General features: G+C 36.3%; 1 protein-coding gene across 1 annotated transcript; it reads left to right on the forward strand.

Annotated features, from left to right (window-relative positions):
- Window positions 1-1,307: 1,307 nt before the first annotated feature.
- Window positions 1,308-20,225, forward strand: Smp_125310 (putative glycogen synthase kinase 3-related (gsk3); the record flags this gene model as incomplete). The annotated part of the gene is made up of 10 exons (XM_018794330.1): window positions 1,308-1,377; window positions 3,243-3,424; window positions 3,465-3,548; window positions 3,586-3,713; window positions 7,729-7,842; window positions 8,508-8,614; window positions 9,951-10,144; window positions 13,490-13,706; window positions 15,869-16,249; window positions 20,155-20,225. 10 exons carry the CDS (start codon window positions 1,308-1,310, stop codon window positions 20,223-20,225), a joined length of 1,548 nt encoding a protein of 515 aa, XP_018648754.1.
- Window positions 20,226-20,289: the final 64 nt, after the last annotated feature.

Raw genomic sequence — 20,289 nt, forward strand, 5'->3', positions numbered from 1 at the left:
CAGGCGGTCGTTCGGAAGCGAGTGATTTCTAGTAGTGTGGTCAGACAACTGAAAAAATCAGATTCAAACTGGCGTCCGCAGTCTGTAGAGATGGTTCAAAGGCAGCCGAAATTTGTTACCCATCGTTTGAGGAAGGCGCAGGCCACTGTTTCAGCAGTAATGTCTTTAATAGGTACTGCTTCTGGCCATCAAGTGAAGCGGTCTACGCAGGTTAAAAGATAAGAGTATCAATTCGAATTTAGTAACGGTCCTACCGAATCCAGATGAACATGGTCGAAACGAGCATCATCCAATGTCAAACATTTACGGAGCTATTGATTTTGGGGATTTATTTAAAACTGCATTCCTAAGGATAGAGTGGTAGGGTGATTATTTATTCATTTCATTTAGTAGTCCAATACAATTTATAACTCACTTTTGTGTTTTCGCTCAGGTAGTCAATTAAGAGGTTAGTGCGTAGCGTTCCATATATCCGTATCAGATTTCGGATACCGCCTATCACAACAATATGCTGCATTACTTCCATCAAGTGCTATTATTATACTGATTCAACCGAACTATACGACAACCAAGTATACTAAACTGAGGAGTGTCGTAAAGGGTGTTGTAATTATTGTTTCATTTGGACAGCCAGGTTACTACGGGTAGTTAAATAAAGGTAACTAACCCTGAAAACCCAAACAGTAAACTATAGGCTAGTAGGACCTACATAAAGGAGGTCAAACGATATTGTTTCGAGACTAAAAGCTACAAACATTTAGGCATCAAAACATGGTTTACAGAACAACTAACACAACTAAACGTAGACTCACACTTTTCTCCGCCACACCCTGACGGTTTTCTTCGAAACAGCCGAAACTTTTATCAAGCTCTCTATGACTTGGGTTATCATTCTAGTATATAATGCACGTGTTCGGTGTAAAAATTAGTCACAGGAGAATTCACGGCATAATCTAATTTTTATCAAAAATGCATCTTAATGTTGCGAGCTCAATGTTTACATGAACGTAAACATGATCTTTATCCCGGCCCATGATACACTTAGTTGACTATACAGTGTTAAGCATATTTCTACGTGATCGGCATCATAATTCATTTTTAAATCTTCAGCCCATGCCAAAGTGTGTCATCTTTAGAAGATGTCAAACTAAATTAATGAGAGAACGAAATGCGAATTTAAAGCTTAGTGTTCAAAAAGATGCACGAGAAATGGTTATAAGATTTTAGTTTTGTCTTTACTTCTATCTTGTCTATCGCGCGCTAGCGGAATCGGCAATGTTGGCGCGTTTCCAAAATTACGTAGTGTTATGACTTCTGTAGAATTGAAGGCAAAAACGAACAACGAATCTATTGATAGTTGTCTTTCAAAAATCCCTAGTAAGTCAGAATCATTATTTTTCAGGATATAAATATGATGGATTGCTAATGTTCATTTTGCTTTTTTTATTACATGATTACTCAGGGATCCCGTCCGTTGTTTCCCAGATGGAAAACAAGGTTAGTTTAGAACATCCGATTATTTTCGCAGTAGCCATTTATTCATTTTTTCAAAAATGCTAACCCATAACCCTTTTATGAGTAACAATATGACCAAAGGGCTGGTAGTGTTATAATTACTGTACAAATATATAATAGCTTTACTCAGTAGTAGTTTCTTTATACACGTTGGTGCTTTCAAGATACATTTAGACGGTACTTTTCGAACAATGTGCTCTCCTTTTTCCAGCTCGACTCAACCTCACAGTAGTGTACATGATTGAGGGAAATTGTTCACTCCTGGTTATACTAATAGATATTGACTCTATATCAGCAGAAATTTCCCTTATTTTGTTTGCCAAGAGTTAGTATCCAGTAAAAATTAACCCGGCCTGTATTTTTTCCTCGAGATTTTGTTCAGTAAGAGTCAAGTCAATTAGAAAGAATCCTTGAATCGTATGTTTTCAGCTGCGCTTATTATTCATCAGAACATTACCAAGCTCACTAGATCTGTAATATCATTCCAAGGAGGATTTAATAGGAAACTATCTAAGTTAAAGTCACTAAGCTATATAGTATGATCACTCAGTTTGACATTTGGTCATGTTTTGAAAACTTATTACGTATCACACTTCATATTGAAATAATTAGTAATTAAGATTACCAAGACATAACCGACTGTTTGTCTGGGTAATTCAATAGTCTGAAGACATGCTGAGTAGTTGCACTATTTCACTAATCGCTATCACCCTAACGTCGAATCTCGCGTAGCAGTTTATGACAGTTTCTCATTAATATAGCTTTTGTGCTGATATTCGGTCACAAAGATCCATATGCATTCATTTTATTTTCGAAATTTTGTGCTCTAGTATCTCTTCACATCTTTCATAACTTCTCTCTTGACTATATTCTTTATATCTAGTTTTTCTCACTAACATTGATAACAGTACTAATGATTCTACTCTATTATGTTTATCGATTTCATGTTGGTTTGTTGGTGTGATATAGCAACTTTTTCTAGCCCACATTTGTAGCAGGATCTATTTTTATTAAGACCGACTGGTTTGCATAAAAAAACAGATTGCATGTAAGTAAAATTCATTCTTAGTTCTTGAACTCGTCTATCATATCCTTAGAATTGTGTTGGCCTAGTAAAAAAATATTTCGTATCATCGTATACTACATGTTTATAGATCTAACCCCCGTTCATTGTATAATCGAGCATCTTCGTAAATGCAGAAGTACTAACTCTAAGAATTTGTTTAGTTCTAATTATATTCTCAACTCTAGAATTGAATCGTAACGTGCTTGTCTAACACAAAAAGACCTGCCAGTATCGATTATATTAAACTAGACTAAATTAGCTTAACTATGCATATACTTGTTTGTATTCATTAATTGAATATATGCGGATTCACATTTAAGATTGTAATAGAGTGGTTGTTAAGATCGATAGATAAGAGCAATCATACAATGTGACCGTGGTGGCTATGCACGGCACCATATATGAATTATGCCCCGAATAATTAGAAATCAGAAACAAAACTAATAGCCAGATGAATAGTTTTTTCATATGATAAAATAACACGCTTACCCACAGAATGAACATGGTAAAATCTCATAAGCGATTTGAAAAAAACAACTACTTGATGCGACTGTTATGATGCTAATATTCCCTAGTGATGACATACTGTGCTCGATCGTTTTGCTTTATATGTTAAGATTGTGTACTCATAAATATTTTAATTTTTACGTTTGATTGTCAGATGATAAACCTAAGTCTATATGGGTTGAAGCAGTTAACTGTGATACCTCTTGTCCCGTACAAATCACGTATTCGGATGAAAAAGCTATTGGAAGCGGTTCTTTTGGTGTTGTTTACGTTGCTACTCTGTCTGACGATCGCAAAGTAGCAATTAAAAAGGTTCTGCAAGATAAGCGGTATAAAGTTAGTGATTTTCATTTCTTAACTAAAATTTGTGATGTAGAACCGCGAATTACAGATACTTCGGAAACTTAAGCACTGCAATATTGTTTCTCTGTATTATTACTTTTATTCAACATCATCTTCAGTAAGTTTCAGTAGATTATTTGTTAGTTGTATCATAGAAACCAAATGAAACTTACCTAAATTTAATACAAGAATATATTCCTCAAACATTGAGCCGCCTTATCAAACACTACTGGCGTATTCGGCAGATAATTCCACTTGTATATGTTAAGGTAAGAAGGCATCAGTTGGTAAACATTAACTTCTCGAATTTTTGTACGATTTTTTTCTTTTGAGTTATTGAAATTCTGACCTCAAAATTACTGTCATATAGTTCAACAATCCATAGAGCACCAAGGTATGCTAATTCAACACAGCTGCCTTGTGCCATGTCACCTTTTTATTTATACATCTGCAGTACAAAGCCACACAGAAACCATTCTTGAGTTATGATCAAACTACCAAGCTGATGTTGTAGTCTCGGTCGATCATTTAAATAATGATCCGTATTGTTTTTAGATGGGTCGTTTTGTCCCAACACTAAAACAATTGAATATCACGGTAAATCCTCAAAGGTAGCAACATATGAAACAAAATAACCCTAATCATAAAGAGTCAGCAACTATCTTTGATTCAGAAAGATCACGTTTTACAGGTAATTAGTGTAACCTTTTAAGGTAATAATGTGTGCACTCACCCTATACTAGCAAACTTATCGCAACGGCGCAGGAAATGTTTCAAATTAGTGTAAGCAGTTATCTTTCACTAAACATAGGTTGGCCTCATCGTCTAAGCCACCTCCAGTAGCACTCACAGCTACTCAGACACTCAGGTCTTTCTACTACTTCTGGTGACTTTCCACAAAGTGTGGATATAGGTTCCTTCCAGCTTTCAAGGAGTACTTGGGATTTCGATAGTACAAAGTACATGTCTTACTTGCTAACGCCGATTACCAATTGAATAAGTGAGATCTTAGTATCATTTATTTGCTGCATAGTAAGTTTTCGTCCAGTACCACAGTTGTACACCATCATCACGTACTTCAAAGCTATTTCTAGTATGTCGTTGATGATAAAATCGCCATCAAATAATTCTGTTTAGCCTCACTACTGGTTTGGAATGGTAAAAAATGTAAAAGTGACTTAGTCGTTTGAGTACCTGACTTTCAACTGTTAAGTCACAGGTTCGAATCATGCATAACCCACTTTGGTTATGTGTAATATCACTAACCTTCGCACAAAAGTGTGGCTTAGATTCGACTTCATGTGCTCGGTGAATAAGTTGTGTAAGTTAAATAAGTGTTTGCACTTTTTATAAAGTGTTGTTAATAACTAAGATGTTAACGAATTTCTCAAATAAATAGCTAGAGGACATTTGTATTGCATCAGTGGATTGCGGTTTTGTTTGTTAAACCCAGTGATTGTTGACTGATGATGTGATAGTTTTGAAGCCTTGAGCAGTTAGTCAATCACAACATAGAACCTATACGTATACACATCGCTTCATGTTGCCTTAAAAACAAGATAGAAACGTAGTAAAAACATCCACTATTTGATTCAAAACCAATCTGTTCCTCACAATCCATTCAAAATTTTTTTTTTATTTGACTAATGTGAAAAGCAAATATTTTAGACGTGATTAGTGGTAAACTAATGCCTTGGATTTATCATACACATTACGTATATCGTTCTTATAAAAGCTCACGATAATTGCTTCACTCCGGGATAATATAAACAGCCGATTTCTCATATCTTTTCAGACAACGCGTTCGTTTTTTAAGTGGAAATCCACCCTCAATTCTGAAAGCATCAGAAGTTATCTGAGCTATATAACGTTAAACACCTCAAAGTTTAAAACTTTATTTGAATATGTGCTGTTTCAAATGAGCAGGTATTCACTCTTTATACATCATGGTACAGTTTAGTCGAAGCTATTGTGACAGTAAACTAGTTTAACTGTCCTTTTATTTTATTTATTTAAACACACAAATATTGGTACAAGGAAGCACCAGATACATATGCGCCTCACAAATCAAATGAGATTTGTGTGAGGGCTGTGATGCTGCCTAGGTGCCAAAACTGAAGCAGATGATTTTCTTAGAGGGCCACACCCGGAGCCTTTGACCTAAAGATCTGATCCACAAGACAGTGGAGCATCGTGAGGCGATGCATTCCCATGGTAGCCGGTGACAAACAATTGATTCATACGCCATTTGTTCCCTCAGGATACTGGAGTCAGCCCATGTGCACCATTGGTTTGGAATCAGGGTTTTCCAACTCCCCTAGGTGGACGTGCCGTGTCCACCAACCCGGTTAAGGCGCCGGACATTCGCTTTTTGTCCTCTCAATTTCGTAAGCAACGCCCGTTTTGCGAGAAGGCAGTGAGTAGGACTTCCCTGGCAAAGGCTGTCCTATAATTTATAAGCAAAGATGGATAGTGGCTAGCTATTGAATCCAGGATGCGCGTTTCGTCCTATTTGAGAATCGTCAGCTGGATGTTCCTGAATCTCAGAGTTGATGTTCACTCTGGGACTCGAATCCAGTACCGTTTGCTGCAAACAACATTGCATTATCAACTTAGCTATTGAGTCCTGATAGCCACCTGCTTCGTATTCTGAATTAACAGGTGAATCTCCTGGTACAACATCAACCCCTAAAAAGTCAAACGATAAGCGTTATCTCTAAGAGAATGTCTATGACAAGGTTAAATAAAAATTATAGAAAGCAAATAATCCTGACGAACACCACTTAAAGTAATCAATTGCGATGACGGCTTATCATAACCTCTGACTCGACCAGTAGTGCTTGAGTTGAGTACCTGAACAAGGTGGACGTACTTCTTTGGTGCATAATACAGAAGTGGTATGATAACTTAGGACAACTCTCATCTGTGCCAAGCTCTACGTTGATGATAACTGACTTTTCCAAATAGTTTAATTCTATATCATATAATGAATTTTTAATAAAGAATGTCTACTGTTATCACTAGTCTTATTGTTATCATTATTATTATGCAGTTGTACAGTTTTCAACTTCTGCGTGGATTGGCTTACATTCACAGTCAAGGCGTATGCCATCGAGATATAAAGCCTCAAAATTTATTAATTCATCCAGATCAAGGCTTATTAAAAATTTGCGATTTTGGGAGGTAAGTAGTACAAGGAAATTGCAACTATCTTATCTGTCTAATTGTTCACAGCATTATTACTACTACTGAGTAGGAATTTTGAGCTTTGGCAATAAGTTAGTTAGTTAGTTTCATATCAAAAAATGAGCTTATTAAGTAACGATATCCTTAAATATCATCTCTCATTTGTGCAGACCTTCAAACTAGTTAATGTTTGTCGTGAACATTCTCCTGTGTTGAAATTGAAGCATACAATCAATCAGCTATTGTCTCAAAGATGTTCTAGTGAGAATTATCCAGACAATAATTAAAGCGACCTCCCTTTTCATCCATGTAAAGTCTCGAGTGAGACGAAACTGGGTATCCTAAATTACATTGATAACCACTATCTAACCTCACTGACAAGTGTTATAGATTAAAGAGTCCAGCTGGGTCATCATTATTTTCAGGGTCCACTACCATGTCACAGTAAAAGCTACGGTCGTTATTTTCAGTGAACTTCAATGATACCATCGAATCATCCATGCGATAAAGGTATTCAACAATTTCGCATGTAATATCGTTTACCAAGACACAACAACATACCAGAAAATATCTTTCTTAAATGTTGTTTAACAAGAAATCAAATATTCTGTCTTCTCCACAAGCATGTAATTTGATGAATACTAACCCCATATCTGTATTTCCAACATCTGTCATCACATCAAGCTTAATCGAAGCACCCAACGATTAAGGTTGATCAACTCATAGTAAATCCACCAACTGAATTATTGACTCTGGAACTTGAGCATAAGTTTGTATCAAACAGATTTTATTCTATGTATTGGACATCATACCACATCACTTACTCATTTTACCTCTCGTGGAGGAGCATAGACTGCCCACCAGGATTCTCCATCGCACTCTGTTTTGAGCAATCCTTTCCAGTTGCTTTTCTTGATGTCTGCTTCCAATTCCCAACGCAATGTGTTTCTTAGTCTTCCTCTTTTCCTTTTCCCTTTCTCTTCAGAATTTAAAGTTAGTGCTTGCCTCGTAATGCAGTTTTGTGACTTTCACAGTGTATGTCCTATCTAGCTTCAGCGTCTTTTCTTAATTTCCTCTTGAACTGAAAGCTAGTTTGTTCTCTCCCACAGTAGGTTGTTGCTAATGGTATCCGGTCAACGGACATTGAATATCTTACGTAGACAATTGTTTATAAATATTTGTATCTTTTTGATAATGGTTGTAGTAGTTCTCCACGTTTCAGCTACGTACAGTAAAACTGTCTTGACGTTCGTATTGAAAATTCTGACTTTGATGTTGCCTGACAGTTGTTTTGAGTTCCATATTTTCATGAATTTAAATAAATCCCCTTCTCAGTATAGAGTTGTGGAGATCATTGAGTTTTTATTGAGATCATACTGGGACGGAACATTCTTTCCAGTCCTTTCAGGTTTTTAATGGTGACCTAACTTTGGTCGGCTCGTAATCTCAATAAATTCCCTTCTGTTTGACCGATTGACGGGCAACTATTTCAGAGGTGATATTAACCTTTGCTAGGTCTTTTCGTGATCAGATCATCTGTGTCAGTTAGTACTTTAAATAACCTGTATTAATATGGACTATATATATCTTCCCATCAAATGTCAGTGTTCTATACTTAAGAACACTCTAGTTTAGGTCATGTTTATCTCTCTGAGGTTTAGGTTTGCAAGTTTTTTTAAAATACAAGTTTTCAGTTCTCTTAAATGTTGATATGACAATGACTCAATAATGCAAGGATTCCATATAACAGGTTTAATTCAGAGCATGTATTTAATTACTTGAGTTTTGATTTGTTTATTTATGTTGTAGGATGAACACAAGTGATTTTTTCTAGAATAATTAATATACTTTTCTTGATCCCACATGTTCTTTAATCAATTTTGTATTGTAGTGCCAAGATGTTAAATCCTGATGAACCAAATGTTTCGTATATCTGTTCGAGGTATTATCGTGCACCAGAGCTAATATTTGGGGCTACTCACTATACTGTACAAATAGGTAAGCATATTTATTTGTTTCACTTCAACTTAAGACTTCTGTCAATAAAATTTAGCATCCTGCTGTCCCTTATCTAAAGTATGGAAGTGATTGACACTGGTTCACCTGGTTCGTTTAACTTCAGCAATTATTTCCCTAAAGTTACCGAACTAGGATTCTTAATAACTTATAATCATCAACTACCATGAGAATGTGTTTTATCACATATAAAACTGTTTCGTTTTGGCATAGATTCTGCTCTACGCTTGTGAAACGTGTTCTTTCTGAGTTAAAGATGTTTGACTATTCTTCATGCTCGATCATGATTGTTTTTGGTGAATTTTTGCACATCTAGTAGCAACACTGTGTAAATAATGCTGAGTCCCGGTCTTACTCGGACATAATAATGATAATTCGGTTGGTGCCACAATCTCTGAATATCATTTTCAATGGGATGATCATGAACATCATCCTATATCGCCCATTACTTGCCAAAGTCTAAACTAAAGGATACAAAGTGGATTACTATGTTTTTACAACATGTCGTCGTGGGATAAAATATAGCTGTATTGGATTGACAACTGGTGGTCTGTCACAAATCCTTTGGTTGTATTAACTGTCGTGCCACTCAGTATCTCGGGACTATCAGACATGTCTGCTGCTAATAGACGTTGATAACAATCATTCCACAGCTCCTACTGAATCTGTAAAACTTAAAATGTATCTTTTGGCTAAGCAAAGTCAATCTTTCCAAAATATTTCACTACTCCTATTTATTTATCTATATGTAGTCTTTTCTTCTCTTATATCTTCACAGGTAATTAGTTTTTTGTTTGTTTGGGATATTCTTTATCACACGAATTTAAATGGCAAATTAAATCATTTTACCATTATAATTTCGGGTAATAAATATCTTACTATAGAATAGATAGATTGCGGCTAATAGTAGAATTCAGGACGCACGTTTCGTCCTATTTGGAATTCGTCAACTGGATGAATGCGGTACATACATAATGTAAATATCATACCCGTCACACAGGAAAATCACTACCTGGACATAGTAGCTCAGTGGATAATGCGTCGAATATTTGAAGCAAAAAGTACTGGATTTGAATCCCACTGTGGACATTAATACAGCGATGCAAGCATATCCAGCTGATGAGTCTCAAATCAAACAAAGAGTGATTCCTGTATTCCACTGCTAGCCAAAATCCAACTGTTCTATAGTAAATTGTGGCAGAATGGCTATATTAAGGCAATCACCACATGACCCACATGTGATAACCACGAATATCAAGAATGATATGATTAAAATCCCTCTAATAATGATTCATGTCTTTTTGTTCTGTTTATTTAGATATGTGGTCAGCTGGTTGCGTTATTGGTGAACTTTTATTAGGTCGACCACTTTTTCCAGGTGAATCAGGAGTTGATCAATTAGTTGAAATTATTAAAGTTCTTGGTACTCCAACGCGTGAACAAATCCATGAAATGAATCCTCATTATAGTGAATTCAAATTTCCAAATATTCAAGGATGTTCATGGGAAAAAGTAAGTCTAATGTAACCATTATTGTTGTTTGTTATCCTGCAATCATAAAACCCGCGACAAACAATTTTAAATGCTTGCAAATTTTCATAAGTGTTACGTGGTTGAAGGTAGTTAACAGAATACTCTGAACCAACGTCCCATGCTATTTGGCACTCGTCAGCTTGGTGTACCTGTAATATTAAGGGAACTGATGCTCCCTGTCGAATAGGACCTCGTGTCGCCCAGCTTCACAGTCAGAGACATTATCATTGGTCTGTCGGGAAGCAACTGGCCTGTAGGACTGCGGTACTTACATTCGACCTATCTTCGAGTAATGACCAGTGTCATTTTTATCCAGTCCCTTTCAGTGCTGTCAGTCGAATTCTATCAATTGAGTTGCAATGTTATCACTAGTCTGCATTACTTTTCATCGTTTACACTACACTGAGATGATAGATGGTAGTTTTAGACAGTCGGTATACGTTTTATATTTCATGGCTATAATTCGACTGATCAATATTCAAAAGTCAAGGTGATTGTAACTAAACTGAACTAAAGCCACAACAGAACTTGATGGCGTGTCTCACTTAGTCTCCAAATATGGTAGTCTAGAATTATCAGTCGGACTAATTCATGTACTCGACTGGGTATCGTAATGGAGTGTGACCATAGTCTTAAGAGGACTAGTCCCCAAATGCCCTGGTACGGCCGAGAGTGAAGAGAGTCAGCTACTCCTCTCCAAATGCTTTTACACGGCCACGCGTATACAGCCACTATCAGGAAAGTCCTACTCACTGCTTTCTCACAACAGGGGTGCTTTTACGAAACTGAGAGAACGAAATGCGAATGTCCGGCGCCTTAGCCGGGTTGGTGGATATTAATGGATATTACTTAGGGGAGTTGGAAAACTCTGATTCTAAACCATTGGTGCACATGGGCTCCAGGATCGTGAGGGAAGAATGGCGTATGAACCTATTGTTGGTCATCGGCTACCATAGGACTGCATCTCCTCACTTAGCTCCATTGCCTTGTGGATTAGACCCTTAGGTCAAAGGCTTGAGGTGTGGCCCCCTAAGAAAACCATCTGCTTCGATTCGGGTACCCTCACACAAATCAATGATAACTGCTACTGGCCTCATTGTTATTGTGTGGCGCATATGTATTTAGTGCCACATTGTACCAATGTGTATGTGTTCAAATAAATAAATAAAATAAACTTGAGGGGACTGATCCTAGCCTATTTGAGCCATTCAGGTCTGAATAACTCAGTGCTAACCTTTAAGATTGTTAGAGTGGATGATGCAAGTTCATGTCGTTCAGAGAACATCAGTCCTCCTCCCTCACAGTTTTACGGACACACCTTGTTGACAAGGGTCAAACTAGTACTCAATCTGCTTTCAGAGATATTTGTCGATCACCTCCAACCAAGTAGCATCACAACATAATGTAAGCGATGTCGAAACAGTTAGACTAGTGGCCATATTGCAACTAGATCGATATAATTTGATTGGCAGCTCTAAAGGGAACACTTTGATATTAATCACTTCTCAGTCATCAATCAATTGTATTTTTTCTTTATCTTTTCCTTTCCAACCTCACTACCTATATATTTTATGTTTGTTCCATACTTTCTGTTTATTTTTCTGTTTATTGGCCTATTTTCACTTTTCACAATTTAAATCACAAACTGATCTTAACTAGACTACCATTGAAAGCCAGGATCACTTTGTCTAGCTGCTTATTTCTTGTATGTAACCATTCAAAAGTGGACAATCACAATCCTATCATAGATCGAACCCCGAAACTCCGATCATGTATGCAAACGGTTAACCTCTAGACTACCAAACCTACATCCACTGATCTATCATATGATTCCAAGCCCATAGAATTGTTCAGTTATAATCTAGAACAATACGATGAGAACTTGTGATAGCTTTAAACTATTTCATATGATCTTCAATATAGGGTGGTTGTGGCGATTGTTGAATTTCATTGAAATCATAGACCGATCGATGTTAAACCACTACTATGAAGTCCTAGAAACACTGGACGGTCGTCTTGAGTACAAGTCCCACATGTGGGATCGTAGATGTACACTACTGAGAAGTCTCATACTAGTTCGAAACAACCGTCCAGCGCTTCCAGTTTTTAAATGGTGGTCTAACATTGATTGACTCATAGTTTCGATTGTATGTAATATGATTTGTAGCCCATGTCAAACTTCAAATTTGAGGATTGTGTAGAAGCATGGTTTTAATATTCTGGAGAGAATACCAACTATGCTCATGTATCTGAAAAACATTTATTGTGTTGCATCAGTCGGCTACCCTAGTGAAAAACAATCAGTCTCACATTGTTGGGATGAATGACGTTGTTTAACTTTACTGGAAATTCAAAAAAAAATAATAATAGCAAAATTTTTAATATCTGAGTTGAAAACACCGCTATATGAAAGTTAACATAAAGGAAGGTCCAGACAATTTCGTTCCTGTTCAACGTGTTCTGATTTTGGGGTCTTATCAAGTGTCATTGTATAAGAATACTAAGCAATAGGAGTAGCTGGGTCGTTTATTAGCAAAACAATTATAATCAGAAGAGGTTTTGTGGAGATTTAGTATTTTCATAGTTGAAAGCGTGAGTCGATTGAAGCTACACCACCATGGAAAACCTGGAAGAACTGGACAGCCGTTTCGTCCTATTATGGGACTCCTCAGGAATGCGCATCCACGATCCCGCACCAGCGAGATTCGAACACAGGACCTACCAGCTTCAATTGACTCACGCTTTCAACTATGAAAATACTAAATCTCACCAAAACCCCTTCTGATAATAATAATAATAATATGCTCACTAGTGACTGACTTCGAGAGGTAAATCCAGGAGCTCTAGTGAGAAGCAGTGACCAGTAGTGTTCAAACCACGTCTGTTGTGAGATATCAACTTACTAAAGACAATTGGTGAACGGTTGCTCAACTTCGTGAATCAGTTGAAGTTAGACATTAACACCGTTGGATGCCGGCCGGCTCAGTGGTCTACCGGTTAAATGCTCCGGCGCGAAGCTAGTAGGTCCTGGGTTCGAATCTCGCTGGTGCGGGATCGTGGATGCTCACTCCTGAGGAGTCCCATAATAGGACGAATCGGCTGTCCAGTGCTTCCAGGTTTTCCATGGTGGTGTAGTTCAATTGACTCACGCTTTCAACTATGAAAACAATTATAGCAATAATGAAACTTTTTTTGTGATCATAAATCATTTTATTGAACTAGATAGGTAAGAAAAGTAAAGGGAATTATGTTTCTAGTTCAGTATTATATAAGGTACGTAATGATAACTGTACAGGTGTATAATTCATATTCTTTGTATTTTAGCTTATTCGTAATCGAAGTACCAACACAGCAGCATTCTATGTACTTGGAAAGTTGTTAGTTTACAGTCCTAAAACTCGTATGACTGCTTGTAATATTTTGAGTTGCTGTTTTTTTAATGATCTCATCTTGCCACCTCCTGGTCATTCAATCGATGCAACAGGTTATTTACCTAGTGGTAAACCGGCGCCAAATTTTTTGAATCAATTTACTGAACAAGGTAAAGTTTTCAATGAAAATACTTATCACTGTTACTATTATAAGGAGTTTGTGAATGATGTTGATTTTCATGATCCACACAACAAACTGATCTCAGATAGACAACCATCTAAAATAAGGAAGCATTGGACAGTTGTTTTGACCTAGTATAATCCATCCTCAGAAATGGGCATCTTCAACCCAATCACACAGGTTCGAACCCAGGAGTTTCGTATCTAACTGCAATCATCTAGTTTTTAGACCACTGGATACCAGCTCAGTCATGTAAAGACTAAGCGTTTGCCGCAGGATCTCCAGGTCCTTGACTCAACGTATGACGGGGTCTTAGGATCTCGCACTATGATAAAACTCTTGTCAAATACATCTTTGTTTTCAATGGTTGTCTACTTACAACAATCAGTTTGTAATGTAAAGTATGACGTTCTCTTTATTGTTCAATCTACAGAATGATGTAAAGCATGCGTTGAATCTTTTGATTTGTTCATAAAGTCTCATGATTTGAAAATAATTACAGAATTCACTGCAATTTACAGACATAATCATATTGATAAGAAAGACGAGGCAAAATAAAGAAAACAGATATGTTAATTAGAAAAGACAGAACTCGTGATTTGTACTGACTGAATAATAATGTTATGTTTGACAGGGTTATTATTAATGTATGGTAAATATGCTTGTAAAATGTGTAACTAGTGTTGACACTATTTCAGAGTTATAACGTCATTTTTGACGAAATAGACGCTATTTTTGTCATCAATGAAAGAACGTTTAATTTCTCCTGATGTACTAATGGAACGTTTGCTTACTTAAAACGAACAATAAATGATTTTATTGGGTACACAATCAACCCTCATTATACTAGTTATTCTGCCAGCAAATAATGTACTACCACACGTCACATTAATCAAATCAAGAACATTTGATTCGCCTGACTAGTACGTGTATTAATCAACAGTAAGTCAAGTAAATACAAAGGCTTAGAAAATATATATCTGATACATCAGATATCTGTCTGACCATCTATTGTCGGGACATGTGTTACGTATGTCCAACCACCGCCTACCTCGACGGGCGGTTTAGAGGTTTAGCCTGAAAACTTTCCTCTGCGCTAATAGGCTATAGTAACTTGAGCCGATGTACATACATACAGGTTCTACGTTGTGATTGACTGACTATCTATCAGTTTATCTAGATACGACAATCACTCACAGTTTATTTTCATCCACGAAACAGCGAATAGGTAATTCATAAGTTCAACTTGGTATTTTACATCATATTTGTGTACAGCATTAACTAGTGGTGATCACTATTAATATTTACAGCTGTAATGCAATAACTTTCTTTGCGATGTTTATTTTAGTAATAAGTAATAGTGAGGTTAGACACAGGGTATTATGGAATGATGGTAAATCCGTTGATGAGGTCATGTTTATTTATTATTTATTTATTTAAACACATATATATTGATACAAAAAAGCACCAGATACATATGCGCCACACAAAAAAAGATGAGGTCATGAATCTTCATCGACTGAGATGGTTGGGCCACGTGTTACGTATGCCTGAACACCGATTACCACGACGCGCTATGCTGAATAGTATTGGGGATGGTTGGAAGAGAGTTAGGGGCGGCCAAACCAAAACGTGGCGTCAGAGCTTGAAGTCACTAACTTCTAGTCTGAGCCATGTTGGTAGATACAGACTACTTGGTTGGGGTCCGCGTGACTATCGTAACTAATGGTTGGAGACTCTATATGACACGGCTCAGAATCGATCACAATGGCGTAGGTGTATACATTCTTTATCTTCCCTTAAACCTTGAGATTAAAATTGCTTCATATCTATCTTCCTTCCTATACTATATCCTTATATACAACCTTTCTTTTATATATTAACACCACTAAATTAACTACTTCTATGAATCCGGTGTTCATCTTGCTGTACTAACAAGGTATGGCAACTTGGACCGATATATATTGTCGTGGTCTTACGTTGTAGCTGACTGACTGATGTTAGTAATAAGTGGTAATAGTCTGTCTATTCGGTCCCTAGTTTATAACAAAAGTATTTGTTTTTTAGATTTTTTAAATAAACTAGAAAACATGTTATCATTATTAAAATTACTTTATCAATTATCAATGATTTTTCTAATATAAACAACAGAATTATCATATCTTCCAAAAGAAATGACTACACGATTACGAGCATTAAAAGCTTCAAAAAGTCAATCTGTTGTCAATCTTTCAACCCTGGAAAAGTGTGAATCAAATATATGTAAGAAAAATAATTCATCTACACCAGTACCAGCACCAACACCATCATCTATACCAAAATCGGAACGAGTCAAACTTCGTAATTCAAAAAAAACATCTCATGAAACTCTAATGACACCACGTTCATCTTTACAATTACCTAAAGGAAATAAAAAAAAAGATCAAAGATCATCTATGAGTAGTATATTCTCTTGTCATACTAGTAATATACATCAAATAAATTCTAATAATCATAATCTTTTCCCGAATATGATTTCATCAGTTAATGAAAGTCAATTTAATAAATATACTAGACGTCGTCCATCACAAGATTCTTTATTAGATAATTTAAAAAATAATCCTTCAAAGATATTTCAACAATCACTTTTATCTCTTTCAACAAATATTAATCATAAAACGAATGATACAAAGAAACCAAGTAATAATATTACTACTACTACGACGACGACGACTATACATGAAGTATCCTTTCAATCGGATTATACTTCTTAGAAAAGAAAAAAGGATTCAACATTTATTCATTCAACTAAATGAACTATGTAAGTTATTGTAATGTAGGACATTTCCAACCTGGAAGCACTGGAAGGCTATTTCATCCTATTGTGGGACTCTTCAACAATGTGTATTCACGACCTCGCCTCACGATATTCGAACCTAGGACCTATCAGTCTCATGCGCGAGCGCTTAACCACTAGACCACTGAGCTAGCCGGCATCCAACGGTGTTATTGTCTAATCTCAAGCAATCCAATCTATCAACCGTCCAGTGCTTCCAGGTTTTCTATGGTGGTCTAGATTCAATTGACTCATGATTTCAACTATATAAAATTACTAAAATCTCCACAAAACCCCCTTCTAATAATGATTATATGCTCACTAGTGACTGACTCCATGAGGTATTTCCTGGAGTTCTAGTGAGAGCCAGGAACCAGTGAAGTTCAACGAGGTCTGTTGTGAGATATTAACTCACTAAAGACAATGGTGGACGATTGCTCAATTTCGTGAATTTGTTAAAGTTAGACATTAACACTGTTGGATGCCGGCCAGCTCAGTGGTCTAGAGGTTAAGCGCTTGTACGCGAGACTGATAGGTCTAGGGTTCTAATCTCGCGAGATGGGATCGAGGATGCACACTGCTGATGAGTCCCACAATAGGATGAAACGGCCGTCGAGTGCTTCCAGGTTTTCCATGGTGGTCTAGCTTCAATTGACTCATGCTTTCAACTACATAAAAGTACTAAAATCTCCACAAAACCCCTTTCTTTAAATAAATTTTGCTAGTAAAGATTCACTGACATACGCTATTCAACTATGAAACATCAAAATCCTTATAACTTTAAATATATTCCCTAGCTAATTGATCCGAGTTTGGAACGCCGCTCAACTTCGGTTTAAGCAACCGAATAATATAACTAATCTTTACACTTAGACTGTGGCTCATTATATCCAAATAACTAGTGAATTAGTAAATTTATATTCATATAACTGTTCAATGACTTCAGTCCCATCTGTATATATTTAGACGTAATTCGGCAATGGTTTCTTTTCAATAAACATTGAATGATTATCTTCAGGTAGCATAATTTTTTTCATTGAATATGATATGCATGTGGTTGCTCTAAATTTTGTCAACTTCTCTTTGTAGGATTCTTTGCAAGGACAGCACTGCATTATCTGTGAATTCACTTTACCCATGCTCCATGACACCCGAAAATTTAAATATGTCAAAATAGGCATTAGGAGTATCAAACAATGAAATAAATAGACGTGAGAATAATGTGTATCCAATATTTCTAGAAAGATTAGAAACATGTGTTCCCATTATGACTAATTATTATTATTCGCAACATGTTTTATTTTATTATTTATTCAAACACATAAATATTGGTACAAGGAAGCACCAGATAAATATGCGCTACACAAATCAAATGAAATTTGTGTGAGGGCTGTGATACTGCTCAGGTGCCCAAACTGAAGCAGGTGGTTTTCTTAGGGGGCCACACCCCGAACCTTTGACCTAAAAATCTAACCCACAAGGCAGTGGAGCGTCGTGAGGAGATGCAGTCCCATGATAGCCGGTGACCAAATAATTGGTTCATACGCCATTTGATCCTTCAGGATACTGGAGCCAACCCATTTGCACTATTGGTTTGGAATGAGGGTTTTCCAACTCCCCTAGATGGACTTTCCGTGTCCACCAACCCGGTTAAAGCGCCGGACATTCGCTTTTCGTCCTCTCAATTTCGTAAATAACACCCCCGCCACGAGAAGGCAGTGGGTAGGACTTCCCTGGCAGAGGCTATATATTCGCGTATGTCCCTGTGAGAGCATTTTGCGAGGGAGAGCGGACTCTCCCCACTCTCGGCCGTACCGGGGCATTTGGGGGCAACATGACTCACGGCTGTAATAGTTGTAGTAGTAGTTTGTAGTGTTCATCTATTCAAATTTTCTTTTTTGAATCGTACTGATATTGCACAGTGTCATATTATATGTTTGATAGATTCATGCTTTCAACGTTAAACTTATGTTTTCTTATTACTGACATTTGCTTAATGTCTACATAACTCAGTGTATCAAAATTTATTTCAACCTTCAAATACCCCGGTACGACCGAGGGTAGGGAGAGTTCGCTCTGCCTCTCGAAATGCCCTTATATGGTTACGCGTATATAGTCATTGGGAGGAAAGTCCTACTCACTCCCTTCTCGCGGCGAGGGTATTGTTTACAAAATTGAGAAGACAAAAAGCCAATATCTGGCACGTTAACCGTGTAGGTGGATACAGAGGGTCCACCGAGAGAAAAGTTGAAAAACCCTAATTCCAAACCAATAGTTCACATGGGCTCTAGGATCTTGAAGGAACAATGGGATATGAACCCATTGTTGTCCACCATCTACCATGAGACGGCATTTCCTAACGTTACTCCACTACATTGTGAAATAAACTTCTAGGTTAAAGGCTCGGAGAAAGGCCTCTAAAAAACCATCAGTTTTGGTTTGGGCACCTGAAGAGTATTCCATACCACACTCATTCAAATTTTTAATCTTTCTAGTATAATTGCCATTGATCGTACATATAACTACATACATATTTGATGATTTGTCCTAAAAGCTTTTCATTTTATTTTATTTCATCCAGGATACTACTGAATTACTATCATCTTATTTACATATTGTATATGTATAAAAGAATGTATATCTGGCAATGACATTAACTTTACTATGCTATCTATTTCAAACAACGGTCACATCATAGTATATTTTTCTTAACTAGAAAATCATTTTCTAACATTTATTCTCTTATGTATATGCGTCTCAATTTTACATTTTCATTAATAGTTGATGTATTTTGTTACATCATCTTTATCTCTTTCCTTTCAACTGTGTATACAATATACTGCATATTATCTCTGTTCTTTGAATTCGTTTTCCTGTCATTACATAATCCCTTTTTATCTTTTTTTTTGATATATCTCGTTACAAAACAACGCTAAACTATATCTGTTTATTTAGATAATTACAATATGGACAGTGATCATTCATCTTTTCTGTTCTTGTTGTTGTTATCCAACATGTAATCATTGGTTAGTTGACAAGAAATCGTCTATTTTCATTGCATTGTTCATTTCATCTCTCTCTGTTTTGTATGTGTATATCTGAATTCGTATAGATGTGTATATTTCATTAGACAACCATTTGTATGATTTTCAAAATGAGTTAGGTTTTTTAACATGACAACTTGACAATATACTACTATTTTTCATATTTAGTTATAACGCACAATTAGTTAGTAGTATTATAAGTAGTACTAGTAATGTTGAAACAATATTGTCATCGTTCAAATCAAATTATGATAATGTACAAAATTCCATTGTGAAATTCATCTTTAACTTTTGTTTATGTATTTTGTTGTCTCTGTTGTTGCTATACAATAATTCATGGACAACGGTTAATCACATTCTTCGTAATAATATCGAAGGTTTTACTTATCACCATTGTTATCCAATCTTTCCCAGTGCAATTTTCTTTCCTGTTTTTTTTCTTTTTTCCTTTAATTTCAATTCATTCATGATGTTTATGTAAATGTGTGTGTGTGTGATCATTGAATTAACTTAATTCTTGACCAAAAAAGAGTTTTTCTCCTCTTATTTCTTTTTCTCTGTGTTCATTTGTTTTCAAGCATTTAGATATTTTATTGTTAAAATGCAACAAACGAAAGAAAAGCAAAACAACAATAACACTGTGAAATAGTAATCCTCTTATAATCAAAGTGAATGTTATATTACTTATTGTCATTGATGATTAGCTGCTACCT

Source organism: Schistosoma mansoni, chromosome 1, assembly GCF_000237925.1.
Source record: "Schistosoma mansoni strain Puerto Rico chromosome 1, complete genome".
NCBI lineage: Eukaryota > Metazoa > Platyhelminthes > Trematoda > Strigeidida > Schistosomatidae > Schistosoma > Schistosoma mansoni.